The 23841-nt window shown below is 49.9% G+C and overlaps 2 protein-coding genes across 2 annotated transcripts; both read right to left on the bottom strand.

The window, feature by feature from the left end:
• Positions 1-314: 314 nt before the first annotated feature.
• HDAC1 (histone deacetylase 1) lies at positions 315-15190 on the bottom strand (the record flags this gene model as incomplete). Its single annotated transcript, XM_080632556.1, has 14 exons — positions 315-474; positions 821-869; positions 972-1118; positions 2504-2634; positions 2740-2848; positions 3296-3436; positions 3562-3670; positions 3966-4058; positions 5201-5342; positions 5960-6098; positions 7274-7348; positions 10283-10400; positions 10841-10953; positions 15142-15190. 14 exons carry the CDS (start codon positions 15188-15190, stop codon positions 447-449), a joined length of 1443 nt encoding a protein of 480 aa, XP_080488682.1. The 3' UTR covers positions 315-446.
• A 1026-nt stretch (positions 15191-16216) lies between these two features.
• Positions 16217-23764, bottom strand: LCK (LCK proto-oncogene, Src family tyrosine kinase). Its single transcript, XM_080632640.1, has 13 exons — positions 22706-23764; positions 19966-20072; positions 19774-19855; positions 19592-19682; positions 19363-19461; positions 19151-19254; positions 18916-19065; positions 18468-18620; positions 17797-17976; positions 17533-17609; positions 17293-17446; positions 16796-16927; positions 16217-16497 (listed from the first exon to the last, which is right to left on the bottom strand). Exons 2-13 carry the CDS (start codon positions 20065-20067, stop codon positions 16295-16297), a joined length of 1527 nt encoding a protein of 508 aa, XP_080488766.1. The 5' UTR covers positions 20068-20072; positions 22706-23764; the 3' UTR covers positions 16217-16294.
• Between the last annotated feature and the right edge of the window lie 77 nt (positions 23765-23841).

A 23841-nucleotide genomic window follows, 5' to 3' on the forward strand; every position in this document is an offset into this window, starting at 1 on the left:
GAACTTGGATTCTCCCACAAAACAAAAAGGAAATAAAACATGAGAAAGAAAATTCATGGCCATCTCTTTCCACATAACCTGAAATGCAGATACTACTTCTATTTAAACTAATCTTTTCCAAGGGTGGTTATTTCAGAGGAAAGAGTAAAGAAAGGAAGTGATTTTTTTCTTAAAGACACACTATAAGGAGGCAGTGGAAGGCAAGAGTGAAACTTCCCAGTCACCAAATCTGGGCAGTGCAGGTCTGTCTACTCCACAGAATCCTCCCTATCTGCTCCCAGCGGAGTGCAGCAAGGAATAATTTACAGTTCTCAAGTAATTTATATATTTATATAGAAATATATACAGAAACATATATAAAATATAAATCCTATGGAATAGGAGGCAACCAGAGAAGCTAACCTATGACAGCTACACACTGACAGTACTGTCCAGCTGCAGCCATCTTAGGTGGATTTCATCTCTTCCTTCATCCTGTGGAAACAAGCAGTGAAGAATTTGGTTCAAACAAGCAGCCCAAGCTTTCATAACAAGTCAGGGTTGTTTGTTTAACCCTAAAAATGCTCCTTATATGGCCCATCTTCATCTGAAACTTGTAACATGTTACTAATGAAGGAACAGTATTTTTAAGCCCCTTCCATGGAGGCTCTCACAGTGCCTTATCAGATGTGGGGTTCTGCATAGGCAAATTTCTTCCCATTAAGAGCCCATGACAAAGCCACCCAAACCACCATGTCTCTCCTCCAACCCCTCAACTTGTGCAACATTCCACTGAGGGAATGAGTGCTATTTAATCACAATGCCAAGAGACAGGGCTCACCCTTTGGGTTCTGCTTTCTCCTCCTTTGCCTTTTCCTCTTCTTTCTCGTCTATGAAAAAACCAAAAAGACACACAGTAGTGCAGTAGCAATGTACATGCCAGGCAAAGTTGCAGAGCTGTGAGGGCTTCTAGTCCTAGCTCTCCTCCTTACCCTTCTTCTCCTCTTCCTCCTTTTCCTCTTCTGTTTTCACACGTTTAGCTTTCTTGAAGTTGGCAATGTTTTTGCGCCCTCCTTCCCCTTCATCTTCAGAGTCAGAGAATTCTTCATCACATGATATTCTCTTATCAGAATTGCGAACTGAGCATGAAGAGGACAAGGAGTTGTTTCAGGAGATTCAGAAGTCAGGAGAGACCAACCACTAACTTCTTCAAGTGCATCTACACAATGGAATGAACTACCAAGCCTAAGTCAGAATTAGGCCATGATAAAGATTTTATCTTTCTATGTGCTGTATCTTTTAGCTCATCACTCCAACTGCTCATGCCCAAGATGCCAGATCACATGTACAACTTGGAATAGTCATACCACTTGGAATAGGTACAGTGTGATGTCTAGACTTGACAGTGTAAGAAGGTTAACCAGCCTCACACTGAGAAAATCTGCCCGCCAGATCTAAAGGCCATCAGCCAATCTGGATATAAACTGCCATTTTCATTGTGGAAGACAACTTGTGGGATCAAACCTGACAGTCTCCCAGAAAGCATCCTGTCATAGCAGCTACATAGAATCATAGAATAGTTAGGGTTGGAAAGGACCTTGAGATCATCTAGTTCCAACCCCCCTGCCATGGGCAGGGACACCCCACACTAAACCATGTCACCCAAGGCCTCATCCAACCCAGCCTTGGAACACTGCCAAGGATGGAGCATTCACAACCTCCCTGGACAACCCATTCCAGTGCCTCACCACCCTCTCAGTAAAGAATTTCTTCCTCATATCCAATCTAAACCTCCCCTGTTTAAGTCTGAACCCGTTACCCCTTGTCCTGTCACTACAGTCCCTGATGAATAGTCCCTCCCCAGCATCCTTGTAGGCCCCCTTCAGATACTGGAAGGCTGCTATGAGGTCTCCATGCAGCCTTCTCTTCTCCAGGCTGAACAGCCCCAACTTTCTCAGCCTGCCTCCACACGCGAGGTGCTCCAGTCCCCTGATCATCCTTGTGGCCCTCCTCTGGACTTGTTCCAACAGTTCCATGTCCTTTTTATGTTGAGGACACCAGAACTGCACACAATACTCCAAGTGAGGTCTCACGAGAGCACAGTAGAGGGGCAGGATCACCTCCTTCGACCTGCTGGTCACGCTCCTTTTGATGCAGCCCAGGATGCATCACAGGAACTGTTTAAATGTTCATATTAAAGCCTAGGTTCTTCCATTATGGAAATCATCTGCCAATAGTGCTGCTTCTCCAAAGGCAAAAAAACCCCCACAATGAATCTATCAGCCCTGCAGTGCTGAGCATCATCACTTTATCTTACAACATCAATCGGAAAGATTCCAACTGAAGGACTGCAGAATCAAGCTGTATCTAAATCATAGCTCCTCCTCTCTTTATGAAAGTAACTCAGTCTGGAGCCTGCATGCTTCTGCAACTAACACATCCTGCCCAGCTTTGGCACCCACAGGCTCTGTAACCGTACACTGCCCAGGCGAGCAACACAACCACACCAGCGACAAGCACGTACTTGAAATGCGTTTCTCAGGATCTTCTTCCTCTTCATCCCCACTGTCTTCCTGAACAGCATCCTCAGGAATTGGCTGCATCTGGACGCCAGGGGCATGAGGCAGCATGCGCAGATTCTCAAAGAGACGTTGCCTAGAGCCAGCCAGGAAAGGAACACCTCCGTCAGCAAGATGCTGCCTGCGGCTGTGAAGCCCTTGGTGGAAGGTGTCAGTCTCCCAAAAAGGAGCAAACACTTACTTGATCTTCTCGAGATACTCATTGGTATTCTGGTTAGTCATGTTTGAGGGACTGATGTGGAGCTTAAAGTCTGGTCCAAAGTACTCAAAATAGTCATTATACGGAAGTTCTGCAGGTAAGTTAAAAGGGAATAAACACCAAATTACCACTGGACTGGTGATGAAATACAACAAACACTTTATACTTCTACAGAAAAACACAACTGCATTTACCTGGGCATAGGAGCCGAAGCTCTCCTAGCCCAAATTCAGATCAAAGCAGACAACTTGGCAACAGCTTACTTGGCAGTTAAACGCTATCAGTGCACACCAAAGTTTTCAGTACAAGGTCATCTCATTTCAGTAAGTTGGCAAGGCTGCTGGGTACCTTTTGCTGGAGGGGAGAGCTACACAACTAGAATGCAAACAAGAAGAGCTACTGCAAATTAAGGCATCCAAAAGCTCCTCTGAAGTCCTATCAAGAGCTAATGAAACATCTCAGGGTTGCTACCTCTCCCACAACATCACTTTCCTGTGCTCCCTTAGTCCTTAAGTCTTTCTTCAAAGTGGAGAATTACCATTGGGAATTTCCGTGTCCAAAGCCACAGCAGTCTCATAGGTCCAGCATCTAGCCACATTGCGGATTGTGTAGCCACCTCCTCCCAGCATCAGCATAGGCAAATTAAAACTTTTTACAAACTCCACACACTTGGCATGACCTGCAGCAAAAGCAGCACGGGAAAGTGAGGTCACAGCCTCATGGCATAAGAACAGCAAACTTTTCAATGAAATCTCATTTTATCAGTTATGCCCATCCAATACAGACACTGTACAGTACTCTTACCTTTGATGGTCAGATTAAAACACCCCAGCCTGTCCCCTGACAGAGAATCTGACCCGCACTGCAAGACAACTGCACTAGGCTGGAACGTCTCCATCACTTTAGATATAACCTACACAAGAAACTTATTGTTACACACTCTCCACAGGACAGTGTCACAGCAACACAGTAATATCCATGTCAGCAAGTGACATGAAGACATCCCTAGTGTTCCTACAGCTGCTGACTCCCCTATATTGGTAACACTGAGGCCCTTACGAAGAGAAGCTTACTGCTGACAGGCTGCAATTGTTAGGGAGGAATACAGACCTAATCAATCTCCCCAGAAACTGGCTTCATGAGCTACCCAGTGACAAAGTATGAACCACAAGGAATCACTCAGCAAAGTGAGTGATATTCAAACTTACCGGCTTGAATATTGCTTCATAGGACTCATCATCGATTCCATCCCGGAGGGGATAGTTGACAGCGTAGTACTTGCCTTTGCCTGCACCAATATCCTATTAGAGTGGAAGACAGGAGAGACCACAAATCACCAGAGAACCAACTGAAACACAGAAATTGTTCTCCAAATTAGGAATGGAAGCCTGGGATTCCATCAGTGTAATCTGAATGTAAACCCAGGATTTGTCTCATGGACAAATACTGTCCTGGCAGAAGGAAGCAGGAGGCAGTTGACTCCAACTGCAGCTTACTGGCAGAAGTGGGTGCACTGGCCCTCAACGTTCAGAGAAGAAAAATCTGCTATTACACATTGCTCTGAGCACACAGGCTCTCATTTCCCTGGCAAAGGCACTTTCTTACACAGCAATAAAACTGGCAGCCAAAACTCTAGTTCCAAACCTGTATGCTGCACAGATGTGCAGCCCAAAATACCAGTTTGGGCTAACTGTGCAGCCTAGTAACTGAGGGAATCTATATTTAAGACTATATATATATTTAAATTTCCATTATCATTCTCATAACCAAGTGTTTTATTAAAAATAAGGGTTTAATTTGGTGCAGAGTTGCACCAGGGAAGAATCCTGTAGCTGCATGTACTTGGCATTACCACAGACAAACTCTAAGCACGGCTGAAAAAGTACAACTCAAGTGGAAGAGAAAAGAATTTAAATCAGAAAAAAGCATATGAAAAGAAAGTAAAGAACCTTTCACCCCCAAGAACAGCATTCTGACAAGGTCACCACGTGAACCACACCTGCATCTAAACCAAACGAGTGCCATGTTTAACATCACAATTCATTAACCTGCAGAACTGACTCACAGGAGGAAATGCCAACAAGATAAACCAACACAGGCAGAAGTACTTCCTCATAAACCTTCACCCCAAAGCTTGCATGACCAAGCTCAGTTTCCAGGTAGCTACAGAGGACCAACATGCCATCTTCAGAGTCACTTTTCTGAGCATAATCCCACTGGAAGGGCGCCAAGAGACTGACAGCAAAGCCTTGGGTTTATTATTATACGGGCCATGATTACAGGGATAAGGCACCCACTCCAAGAGCTAAGCCTTCAGAAAAAGGATGCCACTTCGAAAGCAGGAAACCCGAGGAAAACAGTGATTTTAGTCAAATTAGTATGACAGCAAACATGAAAGAGACCAAATTCCAGGGTAATTTTTTCGCTAAGCCTTCATTCTCACCCGCAGGTCCCCTGTTCCTGGGAAGTATTCACCATACTTATGAAAGGACACGGTCATCACACGGTCTGTGGTATAAAAAGCTTCCTCCACGCCATCTCCGTGGTGGATATCAATGTCAATGTACAGCACTCTCTGGTGATACCTAGGATCACAAAGGAGTCAAAATACTGCATTTCTTCAGAGCAGAAAATGTCTTTATCAGCACAGCAAATGGGAGGAGAGGAAGGAACTTGGTGCTAACCCCCAGACTGCCAGCTACCAGGCAGCTCCCTCTCTGGGATTTACAAGCAAAAGAGCTGTGAAGAACAGACACGAGCCTTGGTTGCCAGTAGAACAGAACCACAGAGGAAAATGAAGTGGCTTTTGCTACTGCAATTGATCTTTGAAGGCAGACTCAACTCAGTTTATTCAGATTCAGCCAACAGACTGCATTTTTATGTCAAGCCTCCCACTGAGGTCTGCCTTGAGCCAAAAGCTGTCACATATTAGGGCTGTGGCCCATTTTCCAGGGTGGGTGGTAGAGGGAAGGGTCTAAAAGCAAGCACACAATGCTTCAAGCTTCCTGCATAGTGCCACCACTAGACACAGCCCTTTGGGAGAGAGGGTACTGCACCCCCAAAAATAGCTGATTTAGCCCTCCTGGGAAAACACAGCTTAAAAAAAAACAATAAGAAGAGGAGATAGGGAAGAAAGCACTAAGGACTCAGAGGAAATGCAGCAGAATGGACAAACAAAAGGGGTAAACAGCAGTGCCCATACTTTAAGAGCTCCAAGATAGCCAAGACGATATCATTGACATAACAGAAGCCAGAAGCCTCTGACTTCTTAGCGTGGTGAAGGCCTCCTGCCCAATTCACTGCAATATCTGTCTGTTGCTTGTTCAGCTTCACAGCACTGGCTGTTGGGAGGAGAATTACACAACGTTAGCACAAGAGCAAAGGCCCATGACAGAGGACCAAAGAGTAAAGCACTGGTCCCTTATGACCACCTCTCTGCTTATGTGTGTGTTTGTGTACTTCACAAAGCACAAGCCTAAGGCTTTAACACTGGATGCCTCCACAAATGAACAGAAAGCAAAGGAAGAGACATGCAGCTCTGTTTTGTCTGCATACACAATTCATAGCTTCCCACTTTTGCCTCAGAGCATGAAAGCTCCACAAACAAATACACAGGATTTTAGCTGGGGTCACAGCTGAAGACAGTTGAGATTTCTCAGTGCCCTGAACAAAAGGTTTTAACAAAACGTCTTATACAACATAAACGTAGGTCATTCACTGAATATGCATTCAGGCGAAGAAGGTTCTCTTCCGCCAACCCCTTCAAAAACATTCTGCAAATCCTGAAAGTTTACCAGATTCAAAACAAATGATGTATTCTGTGGAATTAGGACCAGAGAGCACGGAGCTACTTCAAAAGATGCTGCAGGCAGCGCTTATCTGTACTGCTGAGCTACATTACAGGAAATAGAGACTTCTAGATGCCACTGTGGGTGTAGCAGCCACAAAGTTTTAATGCCTTTGCAAAAGGATACCAGCCTTCCTGCTACAAAGTACTTGAAAATAGCAAAAGCATTTTAAATGTCCCGCTTTCAGGGAGCTTACTGAAACCTTGCAGATTCTGTTCTGCTGGGTGTTCATGACACTGGTGTTCTGTTAAAAACAGATAAAGTGGCCCTTGTCTTTCCTTTCCAGGTTCTGCCTGCCCTGAGCAAGGATTTTACAACTTCTTTTTTCTTTCCTGTGAAGCTGACATTGATTTTATTAAACCCCTGTTGCTGCTGTGGTTTTGTTTTAACTGTATCGCTGGTGATGTTGTTATACCACTTACAGAGCCTCACATAGTGAAGTAACCTGGACTAGTGAAGACACACTTAACCAATCTAGAAGGATCTGTCAATACACAAGGCTTGAACTCCCACATGGGAAGAAATCTGGACCTAATTATTAAGGAAATCAGAAATATGTTCACAGAGCTTCCCCACCACAATCTACAACAATGTATTTCCCAGACAGAATGACATTACACACATCTGCTTAAGAGAAAAAGTAAAGAACATACGACTCATGAGCTTACCAACTGAACCTCCGGCAGAGAGCTGACAAAACTCAAACAGCCCATCAAAAACAGGGCAGTCTTCCCCAACATTAACTTGAAAAGAATACAGGAGAGTTAGTAAGACAAAACTCCAAGTGGCAAAGCTTAGACCACCACTTATTTAAAAAGCTAGCCAGGTAAGCGAGCAACAGTTTTAAACACAAAACATTAACGTAATCAACCTGAGGATGCCTGATGAGGCAAAAAAGGGTTTTGCTGTAGGGAAGATGCTCTTGACTTGCAAGAAAATAGGAAAGCAGGTCCCAGGAGCACTGGTGAGAGCAGCACTCCATCTACTGGGAATCCAGAAACCAGGCAATCACAGTGGAAAATAAGAGGGCAGGGAGGAGCTCTCAGTGAGAGCTGTGTAATACTACTCATACATGTCCTCAGCTGCAACTCAGGGTGGATTTACAGTACTCTGCTCTGCTCAGGCAGTACATGCTGGTCACCACAGGCACATACATGCTGTGCAAAATGGGGACCAGCACTCCTTGCTACCCCACACAGGCCATGCTGCTGCCTGGGCACCATGTTTTTGTGGGGGTTGGAGGAGGATAGTGTTGTTTGTGACTATAGAATGGCACCAAGCTCCATTACACAACCCCACAGCAAGGGGGAAAGGGTTTTGTTCCTGTTTCCTGCAGTATTGCTGACGAGGAGCTGAAAAAGCAAACAGTGCCAGCACTGCAGGAGAACATGGGGAATGACAGGGAGCGGTGGATACTGGACGAGAAGTTCACATTCACATCTCTTTTGTTACACTTTGTACATTCCTTTTACTTCACACTGGGCAATCAGTTTTTAAGTTCTCAGCAGTACTGTAGTTCTGGCCTAGATAAATTTTTTACTCTGAATATTTCCATGATTAAAAATTTAAACAGTAACTACAGATATACTGAATCTAGATTTTGCAAGATTTACTTTTACAAACAACAAAAAAATAAAATCTGTATTTTTGTAACATCTGTAGAATGTTTTCTTCTGTGCTTAATGAGAAAGGCACCACCAGCACAGTTCTTTGTGTTGCAGCACTGGAAACTCATCAGTGCACAGACTCCACAAAGACACTGTGATAAGGGAGCCTGAATGATTCCAGTTTGGGACAGGGAGACCCAGAATGAAGCAATTTCTCCTGCTTTCCAATTGTTTCAGCAGGCAACTGGCAGAGCTTGAATAACCAACTCAAAGAGGTGGTTGGAAGCTTTCCCTGTTAAGTGAGGAGAATTTAAATTGTCGATTTCTGCATGCTTCCCATCACAGCAAATTAAACTTCTTGCCCTTTAGGTGACAGAGCAGCTTTCTCAACTTCTCAGGCAGGCAACGGGCATGAGCAGAATGAAATCAGAGCCTGTTCATTACCTTTACTGCCACTCAGAACTTTGTGGGCAGCACTGACAGTATTTGAAGGCATCCCTTTGCTATACCTGAGCTGCTGTGCAAACAGATGCCAGTTGGGCTTTTTCCCACCTGGAGATTCAAAGCAGCCAGGACTGCTAAGGAGGGATTTAATAACAGGGGTCAATCACTGACTGTAGGCATAAATCTCTGGCATAAAATGATGAAGGATATGGATGCTCCCTTTTCCTTGCAATGAGTGGGTAACAAGCTTTGTATCTGGGAGAGCACAATCAGAGAGAGACCAGCATTAAAGGTGGAAACATTCTCACGGAAATCATAGCAGCTACCCTTCTCTCAAAGGGAAAGCTGAAGCATCAAGCAGGCTGGAGTACTGCCACTGGACTTGGGAGCAGTGACCTTGTCTCCTATATCCCTAATCTCCATTCTGAGCTGCCTGTGCTAGTTCTCTAGCTACACAGAGGCTACTATTCTCAGGTCCTGTTGAAGCAGAGCTCTGTCTTCTGCATGTTTTAAGATTAATTTTTGTATTTTGCCTCCTCCAGATAAAAATAGTTCTGTGGAAATAGAGTACAGAAAATGCTGACTACCAGAGAGCAGAGTGGGTGTTTTTGAGCTATATCTGCTTCAGGAGCAAAGCATTCAGTTTGTGTAAATATGTACTTTGGTATGTTAAGACATATCATTTACTGTAGGGAGTCTTTCAACATATATTACTTATGAACTATGTTACCCATTTTTGCTTGTGCCTTAATACCTGTCCCCTTCAGCTCATACCACATTTCCAATTGCCTCTACTTCAGACTCAAGACCCACAGCTCCTCTAAATTGCAGACTACACTTACTCCACCTAAATAAAACCCATGGGCTAAGAGCTTTTTCCTGCTCTTGAGGACTGCAGTATGCAAGGCCAGAATGCTGTTTAAATGAACTTTGAGCCCTCCCCACTATATGTACTTGCTAGAAATCCAGTTTGCCACAGCCATTGCCGAAGAACATCGACTCAGAGTTTCAGAGACCACAAAAAAAGGTTTCTGTAACATTAAAGTCACCTTTAAAGGCCCTTCCACAGACTGGAGAGGTTGGAACAAGAGATTATGTCACAAAATAAACCATTCTAACACCAAGCAGACAAGTATTATTGTGCATCTCAACCCTTCCCTACTTCCAAACTGCCACTGCCCTGAAAATTCTTCAGAGTTACAGCAGATTTTGAACACAACTTGTAAGTTGTGAAGGGTTTTTTTTTTTTGTTTGTTTTAAATTACACAACCCTTTCCCCACCTCAATACCTCTGGTTTAAGGTAAGCAACAACACAAAACACACTCAGCTCATAAATGGAGTAGTTCAGTCATCTCTGATCAGGAAGGCAATTTCGAAGAGTTTCCATCAAAACACAAGACCAAAAAAAGACAGCCAGGCCAAAGGGTTTTCCTCAGCTCTTTTGGCATATTAGCTAAAGAGAAGGACCCATTCTTAAAATGCATAGTTTACCAGAAAAATCAAAACCAAAGTCAGGATAAAGACAATTTCCTGCAGTTCTTCTACTCTTTTTTATCACAAACCTCTGAAGCTGGCCTGGGATTCCCAGAACTACAAGTTTTAACAATGGCAGGAATAAAGCTTACATCTTTGCATCTGCTTGCTGTACTCAGACATGTTATCTGGGCGAATAGATCTCAGAAATTTTATGTAGTCATCACTGTGGTACTTGGTCATTTCTTCTGCATTTGCCTTGTGAGGGCGCTGCAAGGACAGAAAAAGAGCAAGGCTCATTTTGCAAGACATCTCTCTCCCTAATTCCCATTTCCAATCTCAGATTCACTCCCAGGAACAGCAAAAACTCAAACCAGCATCATTAAACAAGAGAAACTTATTTTCAAAGGTTTAGAATGTTACTACCAGAGACTGGCATGTATTACATATCTAGATGAAGAAAGTATTTAAGTTGCAGGAAGAAAAGCAATTTTCCAAAGTTTATCTGAAGGAAAGAACATCTCATTATAAGCAAGCAGAAGAAATACATCAAAACAACTGGCTCCTTTCTTTTCTCCTTTCCTTTCCCTTCCCTTCCCTCTTGGATTGTCAACAGAGAACTTACAAGTCTGAAGCATCAAACTTAAAACCTAACACCTAAACTAAGGTCTTTCACATCAGTTTCTCTTCACAACCAGCCCTACACTTACATATATCTCCATCTTCCTGTACAGGCCGTAGTTCAGCAGTAGGTTGTGGGTCATCCGGATCCTGTGGGGCTTCATTGGATGTCCCTGGCCATAATAGTAGTTTCCAACATCACCTGGGAGCAGAAAGGATTTTATTATAGCAGGTAAAACTATGAATTCCTTCAATTGGGATCACAGCCGAGCCACAAATCCACCAGGTCATCTGTCATTTTATTTGTCCCTCAGCAGCGCTCTGTTCACAGGGGAATAGGGGCTACCATCTCGTTCACACAGGTATCTGCATGGATTCAAAAAAGCTCATGCAAGACTCAAACAAGACAGACATTTGTAAATTAGGATATGGCCAGACAAGGAAATTTTTAATGCCAGTTCTGAAGACAATAATCTAGGAAGAGCCTGAACAACCTGCACAAGACGTGGGAGCTCCAGCTTTCCTGGGCAGAATGAGCTTCGGGCACTACATCTGCCTGTCCTCACTCAAAGCACTCCAGCTCTCCAATGTCCTCTCCAGGTGGTTCAGGCCCACTATCGTACCTCACATCTACAGCTCACAGATTTCGCTGTGAAATGCAGCCACGCTCTGAGCAGAAACCTGCACACGAAGAGGTGCACCAGTAGGAGCACATAGCCTTTGCCTGTTTCTTACTATTTCCCTAACAGAAACAAGATACAAACCCTGCCAACAAGCAAATGCCACAGCAGCTATAGTTTTGCTATTTTCACCTCTTATTATTGCTTGAAATCCTGCAGAAGAATCCCAGTCCCACACACAGACACACCTGATGAGCTATCCCTTGGGCCTCAGCATTAATGAAGTTGGCTTCCTGCAAATATATCACACAGATAAATCACACAAATATTATCATCCTCATACGTGGATTTTCTCCTACCTAAGCAAAAGCTAAGCTCATGCTGCACTCTCTCATAGTAGGCACTGCTGGTTTTCAACCCCTCCTCTCCAAGGGTACTTATATTCATGAAACTTAGAAATTTAATTCGCAGATTTCTGCCTCCTGTCTGATTTGGCTGCAAGAGACAGAGTCAAAACTTGTAGAAAGCAGGAAATGCAGACAGCTACACACAGCAGCAATATAAGGGTGGTGAGGCCCTGGCACAGGTTACCCAGAGAAACTGTGGGTGCCCCATCCCTGGCAGTGTTCAAGGCCAGATTGGACGGGGCTTGGAGCAACCTGCTCTAGTGGAAAGTGTCCTTGCCCCTGGCAGGGGGCTGGAACTGAATGAGCTTTAAGGTCTCTTCCAGCCCAAAACAGTCTGGGATTCCATGATTCTACGATAGCACCATGCAAGCCCCATTTTCCTGGGAAACCAGACTAAGTTGTTCATGTAGTTGTACAACTCCACATCAGTTCAGGAAGCAGGAGACCCAGTCCAGTCTGTCTGGTGACTCAGTTGGGAGTATTAATATTTCATCACCAGTCTTAACATTCAGGAGAAACTCCTGCTTCCCCAGTGCACACAGACGTAGTTTTTCCTCCTGTGAACATGGCTCTATTTTTTAATCAAAGTAGATGCAAACAGTGCAAATCCTACACCCAAGCAACTCTGCTGCTGGAGTTTACCTCTCCCGTGGCACTACAATGAAACAGGGTGCTCTCTGCACGAAGGTATTTTACTGGGGCAACTATCCCTTCAGTAAAATCAGGTTAAATCAAGCTTTGGGGAACCCCTTAAGAGATGCGTAAAACCCTATCTAGACAATACAAGCACAAAACTACATGAAGCTTTGAAGAATCATCATCTTCACCTCAGTCTATCTGCAAAAGGCCCTGGGCACACCCATACCTCTTCCAGAGCCTGATGATATTCACTCTGCTAAACACATCCCACCATAGGTCCACTAGAGTAGCAGACTAGCTTGTCTGCTCATGGATGTCAGTGCAGATGAAGTGTGAACTCAACAGGTACCTCTTCCTGTTTGCTAGGGTTAAGCAAGTCCCTACATGGGGAGCTTATAAAGGAGAAGCAACTGTTCAAGGTCAAACCCTTGCATAAACCTCAGCACTCCTCAGGTTTTCCAGCAAGGACCCTTAGGATACCCAATTATCTTTTCTTGCATTGCACCTAGACCCTTCCCTGCAGCTAAGGTTCATTCTCCAGGACAGGATGCCCTCCAACCACCTGGAATTTATGGAAGACCCACAAGCCACCCAAAACAGTTCCCAGGGATCTCCTTTTAGGGTGCAGTTACCGCACTAGATTGCACTGCTCAATCTCCCTGTGTGGAAAATAAGACCCTAACAAACTAGCCTCCCTCAACTCCGGATCATGCCTTCCCCAGGAAGAAAAGTACACTTTTACTATAGGACACGTGGATGCTTGCCAGCCACTCGTAAAAGAGCAGTGGAAAGACGACCCTGAAACCTCACCACAGAGTAAATTAGTGAGGGCAGCTATAGATGAGAGCATGTAACGATAACTTCACATAGCTACCATGCAATAATGACTACAACTATAGCATCTCAGCATCTTCAAGAAAAATGACTAGCAATTTCATATTTAAGACATCACTGTGTGCCTTTAAAGATTATAGCTTGTCCACAAACTGCTGCTTTGTGAGCAAAGTGACAAGCTGCTTTGTGAACATGTTATATTCCAAATCCAGGGATAACTTTGGACACCATTTTTTACCCAGCATCCAGATCAAGTGCACATGTGTGGCATCCTGGCACATCCCCCAAGCACTCTAAGTTTAAAACAGGCATTTTAAAGGGCAGGGCTCCAGCACCCCCTTGTGTTTCGATATGATTGCACAGAGATCAGTTGCATGGTGAAATTTGGCTCAGTTTCACTGCACCTATTGCTCTAATTCAGATTCCTCCTCACCCTGCTCTCCTGGAGGCACTGGCTGAGTCAGAGACCCTGCAGACTGTCATTACAGGTTGCAAACCTGTTTAGATTGACTTGTCCAGAGAAATAAAAGCCCTCACTACACGCCTGACACATGCAGCAGTTTAGAAGAGCCTCGCTTCATTGCTGGAACACCGAGCCCCTCCACTTAGCAGGAAAAATTAGTGAGGTTTTTATTTGATTTCACAGACTGAAAACCATGAGGAAACAGAGAATTGCACAATACCTTTCACAGCCTCTGTTAAAAAGGAGCTTGCCCATCACCAAGGCACCAGTTCACCCCTCCAAAGGGAGGAGGTTGTGAACGTGCAGATTGTGATTTCTCTCACAGACTATGGGGTAGAAGCCACACATGATACCCAGCTTGGGATTTGGCCAGCCCTAACACCCTGTTACTTCCCAATTCCAATGGGATGATTATGTAGGCCCAAAGAAATGGGTCCTCAGCCTTGTAACAGAAAACAAAAAGAACCAGTTTAAGGTCCAGCCAAGTTCACAACCAGAAGGAAACAATGTTCCCAGACACAGGAAACTCCCTACAAACCAGTCATGCAGTCCGTCTGGCTCCTCACACCTTCGGCTTATCCCTTGCTTGACAGCCAATACCACTGTCCCAAACTGGAGCTTCAAAAGAGCCTCTTCATAACGTGGCTTGAGGAAGCTTAATGTCCCCACAATCCATCCTGTGCCCCAGCACTTCCCCGAGTCCTCCCCATCCTCCTAGAAACCTTCTTCAGCATCTCAGCATGGCTCCCAAAGCCTCTCTTGTACACATGCCCCCCTCTCCATCCTGGACCCTTTACAGCCTTTCCCCACTTCTAAAGTCTCTACATCTCCATACTTCCCCACCCTACACTACCCCTGTCTCTCCCCAGTACTTCTCCCCTCTTCCCCACACTCCTCTGTTTCTCCACTCCAATGCTCCCCCATATCACCTCCATGCTCCCACGATTCCTATGCCCTCAGGCATCCTCCATTCTCCAACCCTGCTACAGTCCCCACATAATCCTGTCCATATCCATGCCCTGACCCCCATACCTCCATGCCCCTATCGCTCCCTGCCCTCCAGTGCAGCCCCCAGCCCTCCCCTGTCCCTCAGTAGCCCCAATACCCATCCCTGCACCCCCCAATGCAGCCTCTGCCCAGTGACTCCCACTACCCCTCCCACCACTCTCAGGACAGCCTCCAGCCTCACCACGCTCCCCAATAACTCCCCTACTACCCCTACCCCCTACGGCCTCCAATGACCCCCCATTACCTTCCCCCAGCCAACACCTCACCCCCAAGCCCAATGACCCCAATTACTCCCCAGTGCAGCCCCCACTGTCCCCCCCATTCCCTACCTCCCCCTCTCCCCGCACCCAGTGCCCCTCTCAGCCCTCCCATCCCGGCGCCCCCCGTGGCCGCCCCACCGGTGCCCTGCAGCCCCTCACCGTCGTAGTAATAGCAGACTTTCCGCTTGGTGCCCTGCGTCAGCGCCATTTTCCTACCTCCCCACAGCGACGGATCCTCCCGCCGCCCCGCACAACCCAACCCGGACCGTGCCCCGCCACCCCGCCCACCGCGTAGCCCAAGGCCTATCAGAGAAGAGCTTTCCGCCCCTCTCCCGCCCACCAGCCAATAGAAAATCGCAGCGGCGGGGAGAGCGCGGGAGCGGAGACAGCGAGCAGGCTAGGCGGAGCGGCGGGGTGCCTGGGCTGTACCACTGCTGAGGGGGTGGGGGGGAAGAGGGGAGGAGAAGACGAAGGCGCGGGCTGCACCATCGCTGAGGCGCGGAGAGTGGGGTGGGGGCAAATGAGAAGAGGGTCCATGTGTGTGGGGCGGAACCATTTGGCGTGGGAGGAGACACCAGGTGGGGTTGAAGCCATAGCGGGGTGGGCGGGACACACAAGGTAGCGGCCTCTACCAGGACCCAGGCTTGTCCCACCCAGGGCTGCTGTAAGAGGGACTGGGGGGGGTCTCAGGTCCCAGCATGAGAACGGCCCGGGACCCTGAGCAGCACCCCCGTGAGGGACTGGTGTGAGTGGAGTCCATCCCCTGAGGCCATAGGGCAAGCACCCCGCTTGCCCTATGGCCTCACGGCGGCTGCGCATGCTCCGGGGCTATGATGGCAAGGCCTTTTTCTCTTCAAAATGGGGCCTGTGAATACCACAGTGGGAAGGAGTACTCCACCGCCAAGGGCTTCAGCAGACATCACTTGTGGGGGGTTCCTGCCATCACTGGGGGTGAAGGAGTTGGTGATGCCCATGGGCAAGGGTCTGGCATGGGCCTCGGGCAGCCCCTGTGGGCTGGAGGCCGGGTTTGCACCCAGCAAGTGCAAAGGGACAGTGGGGGGAGGAACCCAGTGGGCCCCACATCACACCCTCAGGCCCCCCCTACACCAGGCCTCTGCTCTTTGGAGTTATTTGTCAGCTTTGCCCATCCATCACCTTCTGAAGGAGTGAAATATGCTCCAAAGACTTGAAGCGCTTCAAATCTTTACTTCTGAGGTCCAGGCAGTGCAGGCCAATACCCCAGGTGATGTGCATAGAGTTTGTGGGGACCTGGTGCATGGGCAGCAGCTCCAGGCACCCTAACCCATTGTCCTTATGGCTGCTGCTGGTACTGGCCCTCAGTGGCAGTGAAGAAGTCCTCCAGCACACTCTTCATGTACTCAAAGGTGGGACGCTCCTCGGGCTTCTCCTTCCAGCACTGCATCATCAGTTCGTACAACTCTTGTGGGCAGTTGTCTGGCCGTGGCATGCGGTAACCACGCTCCAGGTTCTGTATCACCTCAGGGTTGGTCATCCCTGTGAGGAAAGGCACATGACACTGAGTTTGGGTCACCCCCATGTTGCAGGTAGCACCCTATGCTTGCAAATCCCATGGGGAAGCTTCCTTCTCCCTCTGCTGCCACGGAAACCTGCCGTGGCTGGCCACGTGCATCAGGAAGTGGTTGAAACCATTGCAGGCTGGCAGGGAAAGGAGCCAGATGGGACGTCTGGGAGCGTGTGTGCGTGCAGGAGTGCATGAACACACTCCTGGGTGTGCGCTTGCGTTGAGTGCGTGTATGTGAGTCCTGCTGCACAGCTGCTGGGAAATCCTGACCTGGATATGGGATCCGGCCATAGGTGATGATCTCTGTGAGCAGAATGCCAAAGGACCAGACATCCGACTTGATCGTGAATGTCCCGTAATTAATAGCCTCTGGCGCTGTCCACTTGATGGGGAATTTAGCCCCTGAAAAACAGCAGGAGGCAAGGAGAAATAAAACATTACAGCTGAGCTGGAAACATCTCTCTCTGTGTAACTGGATGACAACCCTGAGGCTGCCTCTGTCCCCGCTGTATGCCTAGGGACAAGCTGGGTTTGGTGGCAGCCAGCTTCCACAGATCCCTGCTGCTTGGCCAGCTACAGAGCCCTGAGGCAGGCCAGCAGCCCTGTTTCTGCAGTAGCCACCAGGCAGGGCTGTCACCCCACCAAAAGCAGGGTTATGTGGGCATGCAGGGATCCTGCAGCCCCCCTTCAGCTGGGGGGAGAGAGATGGAGGGGGTGGATGGGTGGGGGGTTTCTCTCTCCTGTAGCCCTGAGCTGTGTGGACAGACCCTCGCGAGCCGTGTACTCGTTGTCCTCGATGAGCCGGGCCAGCCCGAAGTCGGCAATTTTGCAGCACAGGGTGTCGGACACAAGGATGTTGGCGGCCCGCAGGTCGCGGTGGATGTAGTTCTTGGCCTCTATGAAGGCCATGCCCTCAGCAATCTGCAGTGTGGAGTGATTGCAATTAATCACCACCAGCATGACAGAACCCTCCCCACCACCAGCCCCACGGCTCTGTCCCCCCTCACCTGCGCTGCCATGTCCAGCAGTTTATTGATTCTGAGCTTGATGCCTTCTGAGGTCTTGAGGAAGTCCACAAGGCTGCCTGCAAGGAAGGTGGTGGGTCTCAGCAGCAAGCTCCCAGCTGATGGGAGAGCCGTGTTGCAAGGGCAGAGTGGGGAGGTGAAGGATGCCAAAAGAAGCTTGAGATCCATAAGCCAGCACCAACCACTGGATAAGAACAGCCAGAAACCGAAAGACCACGGCTCTTCACAACATCTGGGTGCTCTCACCCTTCTCCATGTACTCTGTGATGATGTAGATGGGCTCCTTTGTCACCACGGCGTACAGCCGCACCAGTCGTGGGTGCTGCAGGTTCTTCATGAGGTTGGCCTCTGCCAGGAAGGCATTGGGTGACATGCTGCCCTGCTTCAGGTTTTTGATGGCCACCTTAGTGTGGCCATTGTAGAAGCCTGCAGAAAAATGGGGCAGAAGGTGATGGGAGAGAGGGACCCGTCACCACGCACTGCTGGGGGATGCATGGCAGGGAAGGAGACAAGTGTGAGGGCTACTCTAATGATTTACAGCATCCCAACCCAAAACTGCCCAAGCAAGAGATGTTGGAAGAGGCAAAGGTTGGTTGAAGACAGGCAATGGACCCTTGTGCCCTGGGGGGCTGTTGGCAGGAGGACCAGAAGATTTTTGGTGATGATCACAGCTCCATGCTTGCCACCTCCTGGGCAATAATCTGTAACTGCATTTTAACCCACCAGGCAGATACTTTTGCATGTGGCTTTCAAGCTCCAGGAGCAAAGGAAGCTGTTGGTTGCTGGGCTTTGAACAGGGAGGCTGGGGGAGCGGGGCAGCAATGCTGAAACCAGTCCTGTCCCGAACAATCCCATCCCATCCCAGCCAGCACCCATGGGAGCAAAGGCAGGGAATCACCCCAGTGTCACCAACTCACCCATCCAGACTTCTCCGAACTGCCCTGCTCCCAGCTTTTCCACCAGCTTCAGCGACTCCCGTGGAACCTCCCACTCATCCTGCCACCAGGGCTTCTGCGGGCGCTGGGTCTGGCAGGGCTTGCCCAAGCGGGTGCACAGCCCGTCCGAGCATCCTGCAGCGCAGGGCACAGGGCCTGTGTCAGAGCAGGCCGAAGGCACAGGGCACCCAACACAAGCTGCTGACTGCTGGGGCACAGGTAGCAGCATGTCCTGCTCATCCCATCCTGTCCTGTCCTATTCTGTCCCATCCCATTCCAGTCCATTCCATCCCATCCTGTCCTATCCCAAATGGTCCCGTCCCATCCCGTTCCATCCTGTACCATCCTATCCTATCCCATTCCATTCATCCCATCCCAACCCATTCCATTCCCTGCCTGCAGGCAAGACCAGCTCCTGGATGGTACATACGTGTGTAATACTCCACCAGCTCATGCAGACTGCTGAACGTGATGCGGGGGGAGATGTAGTACCCCCCCTTGTCCATGTTGCGGATCTTGTAGTGCTTCACCGTCTCACCCTGGTTCTGGTCGAAGTCCCTCACTGACAGTGAGTAGGAGCCTGGGAAGACAGGGACCATGTGGGTCTGGGACCCTGACACTCCTCCTGTGCTTCCCTGTGGCAGGAGATGCCAGCAGGATGGTACCTTTGGAGGTCTCGCTCTCTCGGATGAGGAAGGAGCCGTGTGTGTTGCCTGAGGCCAGGAGCTGCCGCTCTGCATCCTTGCGGCTGATGTTTTTGAAGAACCACCTGAGGACACGCAGGGCAGAGTTGGGGCTGGGAAAGCTCATGCCACCTTTACCCACCCTGTCTCCTTCCCACTCTGCCAGGACACAGCTCCTACTCAACCCTACTCACGGCTCAGGCTCCAGGCTGTTCAGGAAGGCCACGAAGTTGTAGGGGATCAAACCCTCCTGGCCAGTGGTGAGTGACTGAGCCTTCCACCATTCCCCACTCCTGCAAGGACACAGTGAGGTAAGACCCTCCTGGCTGCTGGGATCTGCATGGAAGCCCCTGGCAGCACTGGGATGGGGTGCAGCAGGGTGATGCCGATGTGGGTGCTGGGACACCTCTGGCAGTCACTCACTCTTCCAGGATGCGGAGCTTCTCGCCCTTCTGCAGCCCCAGGTCCCCGTTGTGCTTGGGCTCATAGTTGTATAGGGCCACCACCAGCTTATCTGGGAGGGGCAGAGGGACAGGGTGGCAGTGGCCAACTGTTAGCCATGGCTGCTCCCTGCCATGGACCATAACTTGCAGTGGGCATCATACCTTGCAGTGGGGAGCACGGTGGAGATGTGGCCTCGTAGGACACCAGTGGGTCTTGCACCTCAGAGCCGTTGCGGATCAGCCTCTGCCAAGGGATGAGGAGCCCCGTGAGCTCTCACCTTCCTGGGGTTTGGCCAGCTCTGGAGGTGTTTGGCCACCAGTATGGGGGCGGGGGATCTGCTCGCTCCCTCCTACCTGAGGCTTGCTGTCAGGCTCGATGGGGTAGTTGCAGTGCTCACAAATGTCAATGTTCTCGATCCAGTCCTCGTCATAATCTGAGCTGCAGCAGCAGCCCATGGTGGCTGCAGGGGGTGATAGGTGGTGAGGGAAGCCTTCAGGCACCCCTCACACTCCAGCACATCCCCATCCTTGCATCTATCCATCTTCCCACATCACATGGCTCATCCCGCACACTCCACAGGTCCTCAGCTGAACTGAAGGCATCCTCTGACTCCCCGTATTTCCTCCTAATCATTTTGTTCTCGCTTTGTTAATTAAAAACACCGAAGGCAATTAGTCCCCAGTTTGAGGCTCCCATTTCTCACTGCCACAAGCCAGCCAGCTCCTTCACATTCCGCAGCCCTTGGGCTGGGCCCTGTGTTCTCCATCTAGCTAACAATCTAATCATGAGTATCCCATTAGCAATTAATACAATGGTGTGTTTTACCAGACACCTCCCTGGCACCACCAGCAGCTCCTGGTGTAGAGGTAGGTGCGAGCACTCCCCCACCAATGCTGCACCACCTCTGATTTCCTTCCCCACCCTGCAGGTTCCCCTCATGCATTCACCCCATCGCTGTGCTCCTGTTTCTCCTTCGTCAGGGATGTCCCTTAAGTCCTCATAGCTGCTCAGGGGCCCCTCATCCTTGGTAGCTCACCCTGAAACATCAAGGTCCCCCCCAACCTCAAGCCACAGTGATGCCAAGCTGGTGTACCTGACACCACAGTGTGAGCACCGGGGCAGCCTAGCAGTGATGCCATGAGCACGGTGTGGACTCTGCAAACCAGCCATCAACTCTTGCCTTGCCATGAAAGCCAATCATGGCACAGGGCTGAGATCCCTGGCAGTGTCTGACGTGCAAACAGCCGCCAAAGCCCTGGAAAAAGCTCTTCTGCAGAATCCCTTTCGCCTACACCGCCGTGATTTATCTCCACCAAGACCCAGGCCCCAAACCCTCCTTTCCAGGCTCTGCCCAGCAGCTCTGGGGGCTCTTGGGGGACCCCAGCATGGTTTCCACAGGCACTGGGTGCCAACGGCAGGTTGGGACCCCCACACCATGCCCCAAAACCAGCACCTGAAAACAGCAGCTGCTTTGGAACTCTTATCTGGCAGCAAGTGGTGCAGGTGTGAGGGTCCCATCTGTGCCATGCCCTGCAGCAAGGTGGGTCCGCAGGAGATACTGGCAATGTTTTCTCCTTGGTTTCCTACCCAAAGGAGCCATTGCATGGCTGTTTCCACAAGCACATGCTTAAATCTACCTCTTTCCAAGGTAGTGGGGGTCTTCGTTTGAGTGTGTGCCCCCATGGGTGGCTGGGGACACAGGAAAGAGCCTCATAGGGGGACCCCAAAAATGGTGCAGGGTCCACAGGGTGCCACCAGCCACGGGTGGCCATTGGTGATGAGTGAGCTGGGAGGGGAGAGGAGAGAGAAGATGAGTGAGCTCCTTGCCCATGCCGTGCAACAGTGCTTCGGGGACTCAAAGGCTAAAAACCACCCTGATACCTTCAGCTTCTGGTTACGGCTACTTGGGAACACATTTTGGCACCCAAGAAAAGGGGTTTGGGCACATCACAGCTCCCTAATGCAGGCAGGAGGAGAAGCCTCCACTCTCCCAGACCTACCCACAGCCCTTCAAATGCCTTCACTGAAGGCAAGGGGTGCCAGGAGGTATTTTTTTCTCCCTGCACCAGCCAGGGTGAGGAGGGAGGTGCTGCTATTGTGCCTTTTTGTCTTAACACACTCAAGCCACAGAAGAATTTCCACCCAGCAGCCATGTCACCTGCACGGTGGAGGGCCTTGCTGGTGAAACACCATGTTTGAACTCAGTGTTTGGTGCCTGCATCTGGTGCAACTGAATTTCTCTGCAAGGGATGTGTAGGTGCCCCAGTCCCATGCCTCACTATGCCTGCTTGTGTGCATGCCTGTGCACGGGTGTCCTTGCATAGCTGTGTATGTGCCTCTCTCTGGAGCACGTCTAGACCCCTGGTTCATGCTGAAGGAGCTGCCCTGTGCCAGCCCTTCTGCATAAACCTGTCCAGCCAGGTCTGGCTGGCCTGTTCACAAATATGGGCAGGCATGAGGAGGGCTGAAGGATGGGCTGACCTTGTCCCTGACACTCTTCAAGGCTCACTGTGGTGGCCTGGATGTCCCAAAGCTGGCTATGACCCAGCTGGATGAACCACGGCCCCAAAGCTGCTGTTGCAGCAGAGAGGTGTTCAAACTGAGAAAGCATCAAAACCAGGCGTATCTTAGTGTCTGAACCCCCAGACTGGGAAGCAGACCCTGATGGACCAGCACTAAATTGCTGCCGGTCCCCACGCTGCTCTCATCCAGAGCCAGCTAGGTGAGAGCTTGCCCTGGGGGACACAACTCCATCTTTGCCCTGAAAATGAGGCCTTGGGGAGAGCCCTGTGATAGGGATGGAGCTCCCACTGTGAGCAGCACTTCCAGGCAGGCAGAGAGCACTGGGACAGCGCCTTTCACTCCGACTGGGAGGCCACGTAAGAGTGGGGAGCACAGCCTGTCTCCCCCATCACTCACTTGGGCACCAATGCTCTCACTCCTCCTGCAGCAATAAGCCCAAACCCCCATTTCCATCCCTCCTAGGGGTAACTTCAGAGAATGCAATGGGACCTCCCACCCTCCACATGCACCCAGGTGCTCCCTAGCTCCCGTCCGGACAATGCCAACCCTCTCACCCCAGGTCCCGGTTACCTGTTGGCAGCGAGGCAACGACCAGCTGCTCTCAGACTCCCATGGCCCAGCAGCAAGATGAAGACTCTATCCCTGCTCACGTCCTCTCCATGCCCAGCAGGAGCAAGGTGACCCTGTGGGGAGCAGAGACGAGCCTCCTGCTCACTCCTGCTCAGTGCCTGCCCTGGCTTCCTGCCTCATGAGCAAACTCTAGAGAAGCTGGTTCACAGCTTCAAGCACAACCGCAAGAGGTAGCAACAAACCCTGGTGGCTTCCTGCCATCCCCGGCATGCAGGGCTGCTGCTCTGGGTGTCTCTGATCAATAATCCTCAGGGAACAGGTGGGCAAAGGGATGCTGAGCCCCTCAGTCATTGGGAAGGAGGGTCCTACAGCTGGGAGATGCCCTGCAAAGGACCAGCGATGGGCAGGGGATTATCCCCCACTGCTAGGGCAGTCCTGGCTACCCAAGCCCCCCTGGTCCCCTGCACTGTCCCCTCTCTGGTGCTCAGCATGGGCATGCTGGTACCCTGCACCCACCATGACCCCATCAGACCCTAACATGGGTTGTGGGACTCATCCTGCACCCTGCAGTCCCCACTTTGGCCATCACAATGAGGTTACCCCAAATCAGGCACCCCAAGAGCTGTGGTGACGGGGCTGAAGCCAAGGGGCCACATTGTGCCTCAGACAGGCTGCCAGACCATGTTTTTGGAGACAGCTTAAGGCAGAGCAATCACCACACTATTGTCTTGGCTTTTGAGATGAAGCACTAAGCCGCAGGTCCCTGCTGCCAGCTCTGCAGAGGCAGGGGCAGGAAGCTCAGCTGTGACAGGGGCACGGTGGTGGCACCTCCAGACACAGCATCCACTTGGGCAGGGATGTTTCCCTGAGACAGCAACCATCCCCTTCCCATCCTGCTCACCAACCCCAACAGTGCCCCAGGCAAGGGGTGGTGGGAAGCACTCCATGGTTCTGGGGTGTGCCATAGCCTACTGGGGTGCATGTTGGGTTCTTCCTGTGTCCTGCTGCTACACTGGGAAGGAGAAGCAGCCCCCTCAAATTATCCCCAGGTCACCTCACACCTTCCCTGGCATTGCCTGCAAAAAAGTGTTCTGTGGAAGCCACATTCCCCAAGCAGCAACTTCTTTTGTGAAGGG

This window comes from Psittacula echo (assembly GCF_963264785.1).
Source record: "Psittacula echo genome assembly, chromosome: 21".
Classification (NCBI taxonomy): Eukaryota; Metazoa; Chordata; class Aves; order Psittaciformes; family Psittacidae; genus Psittacula; species Psittacula echo.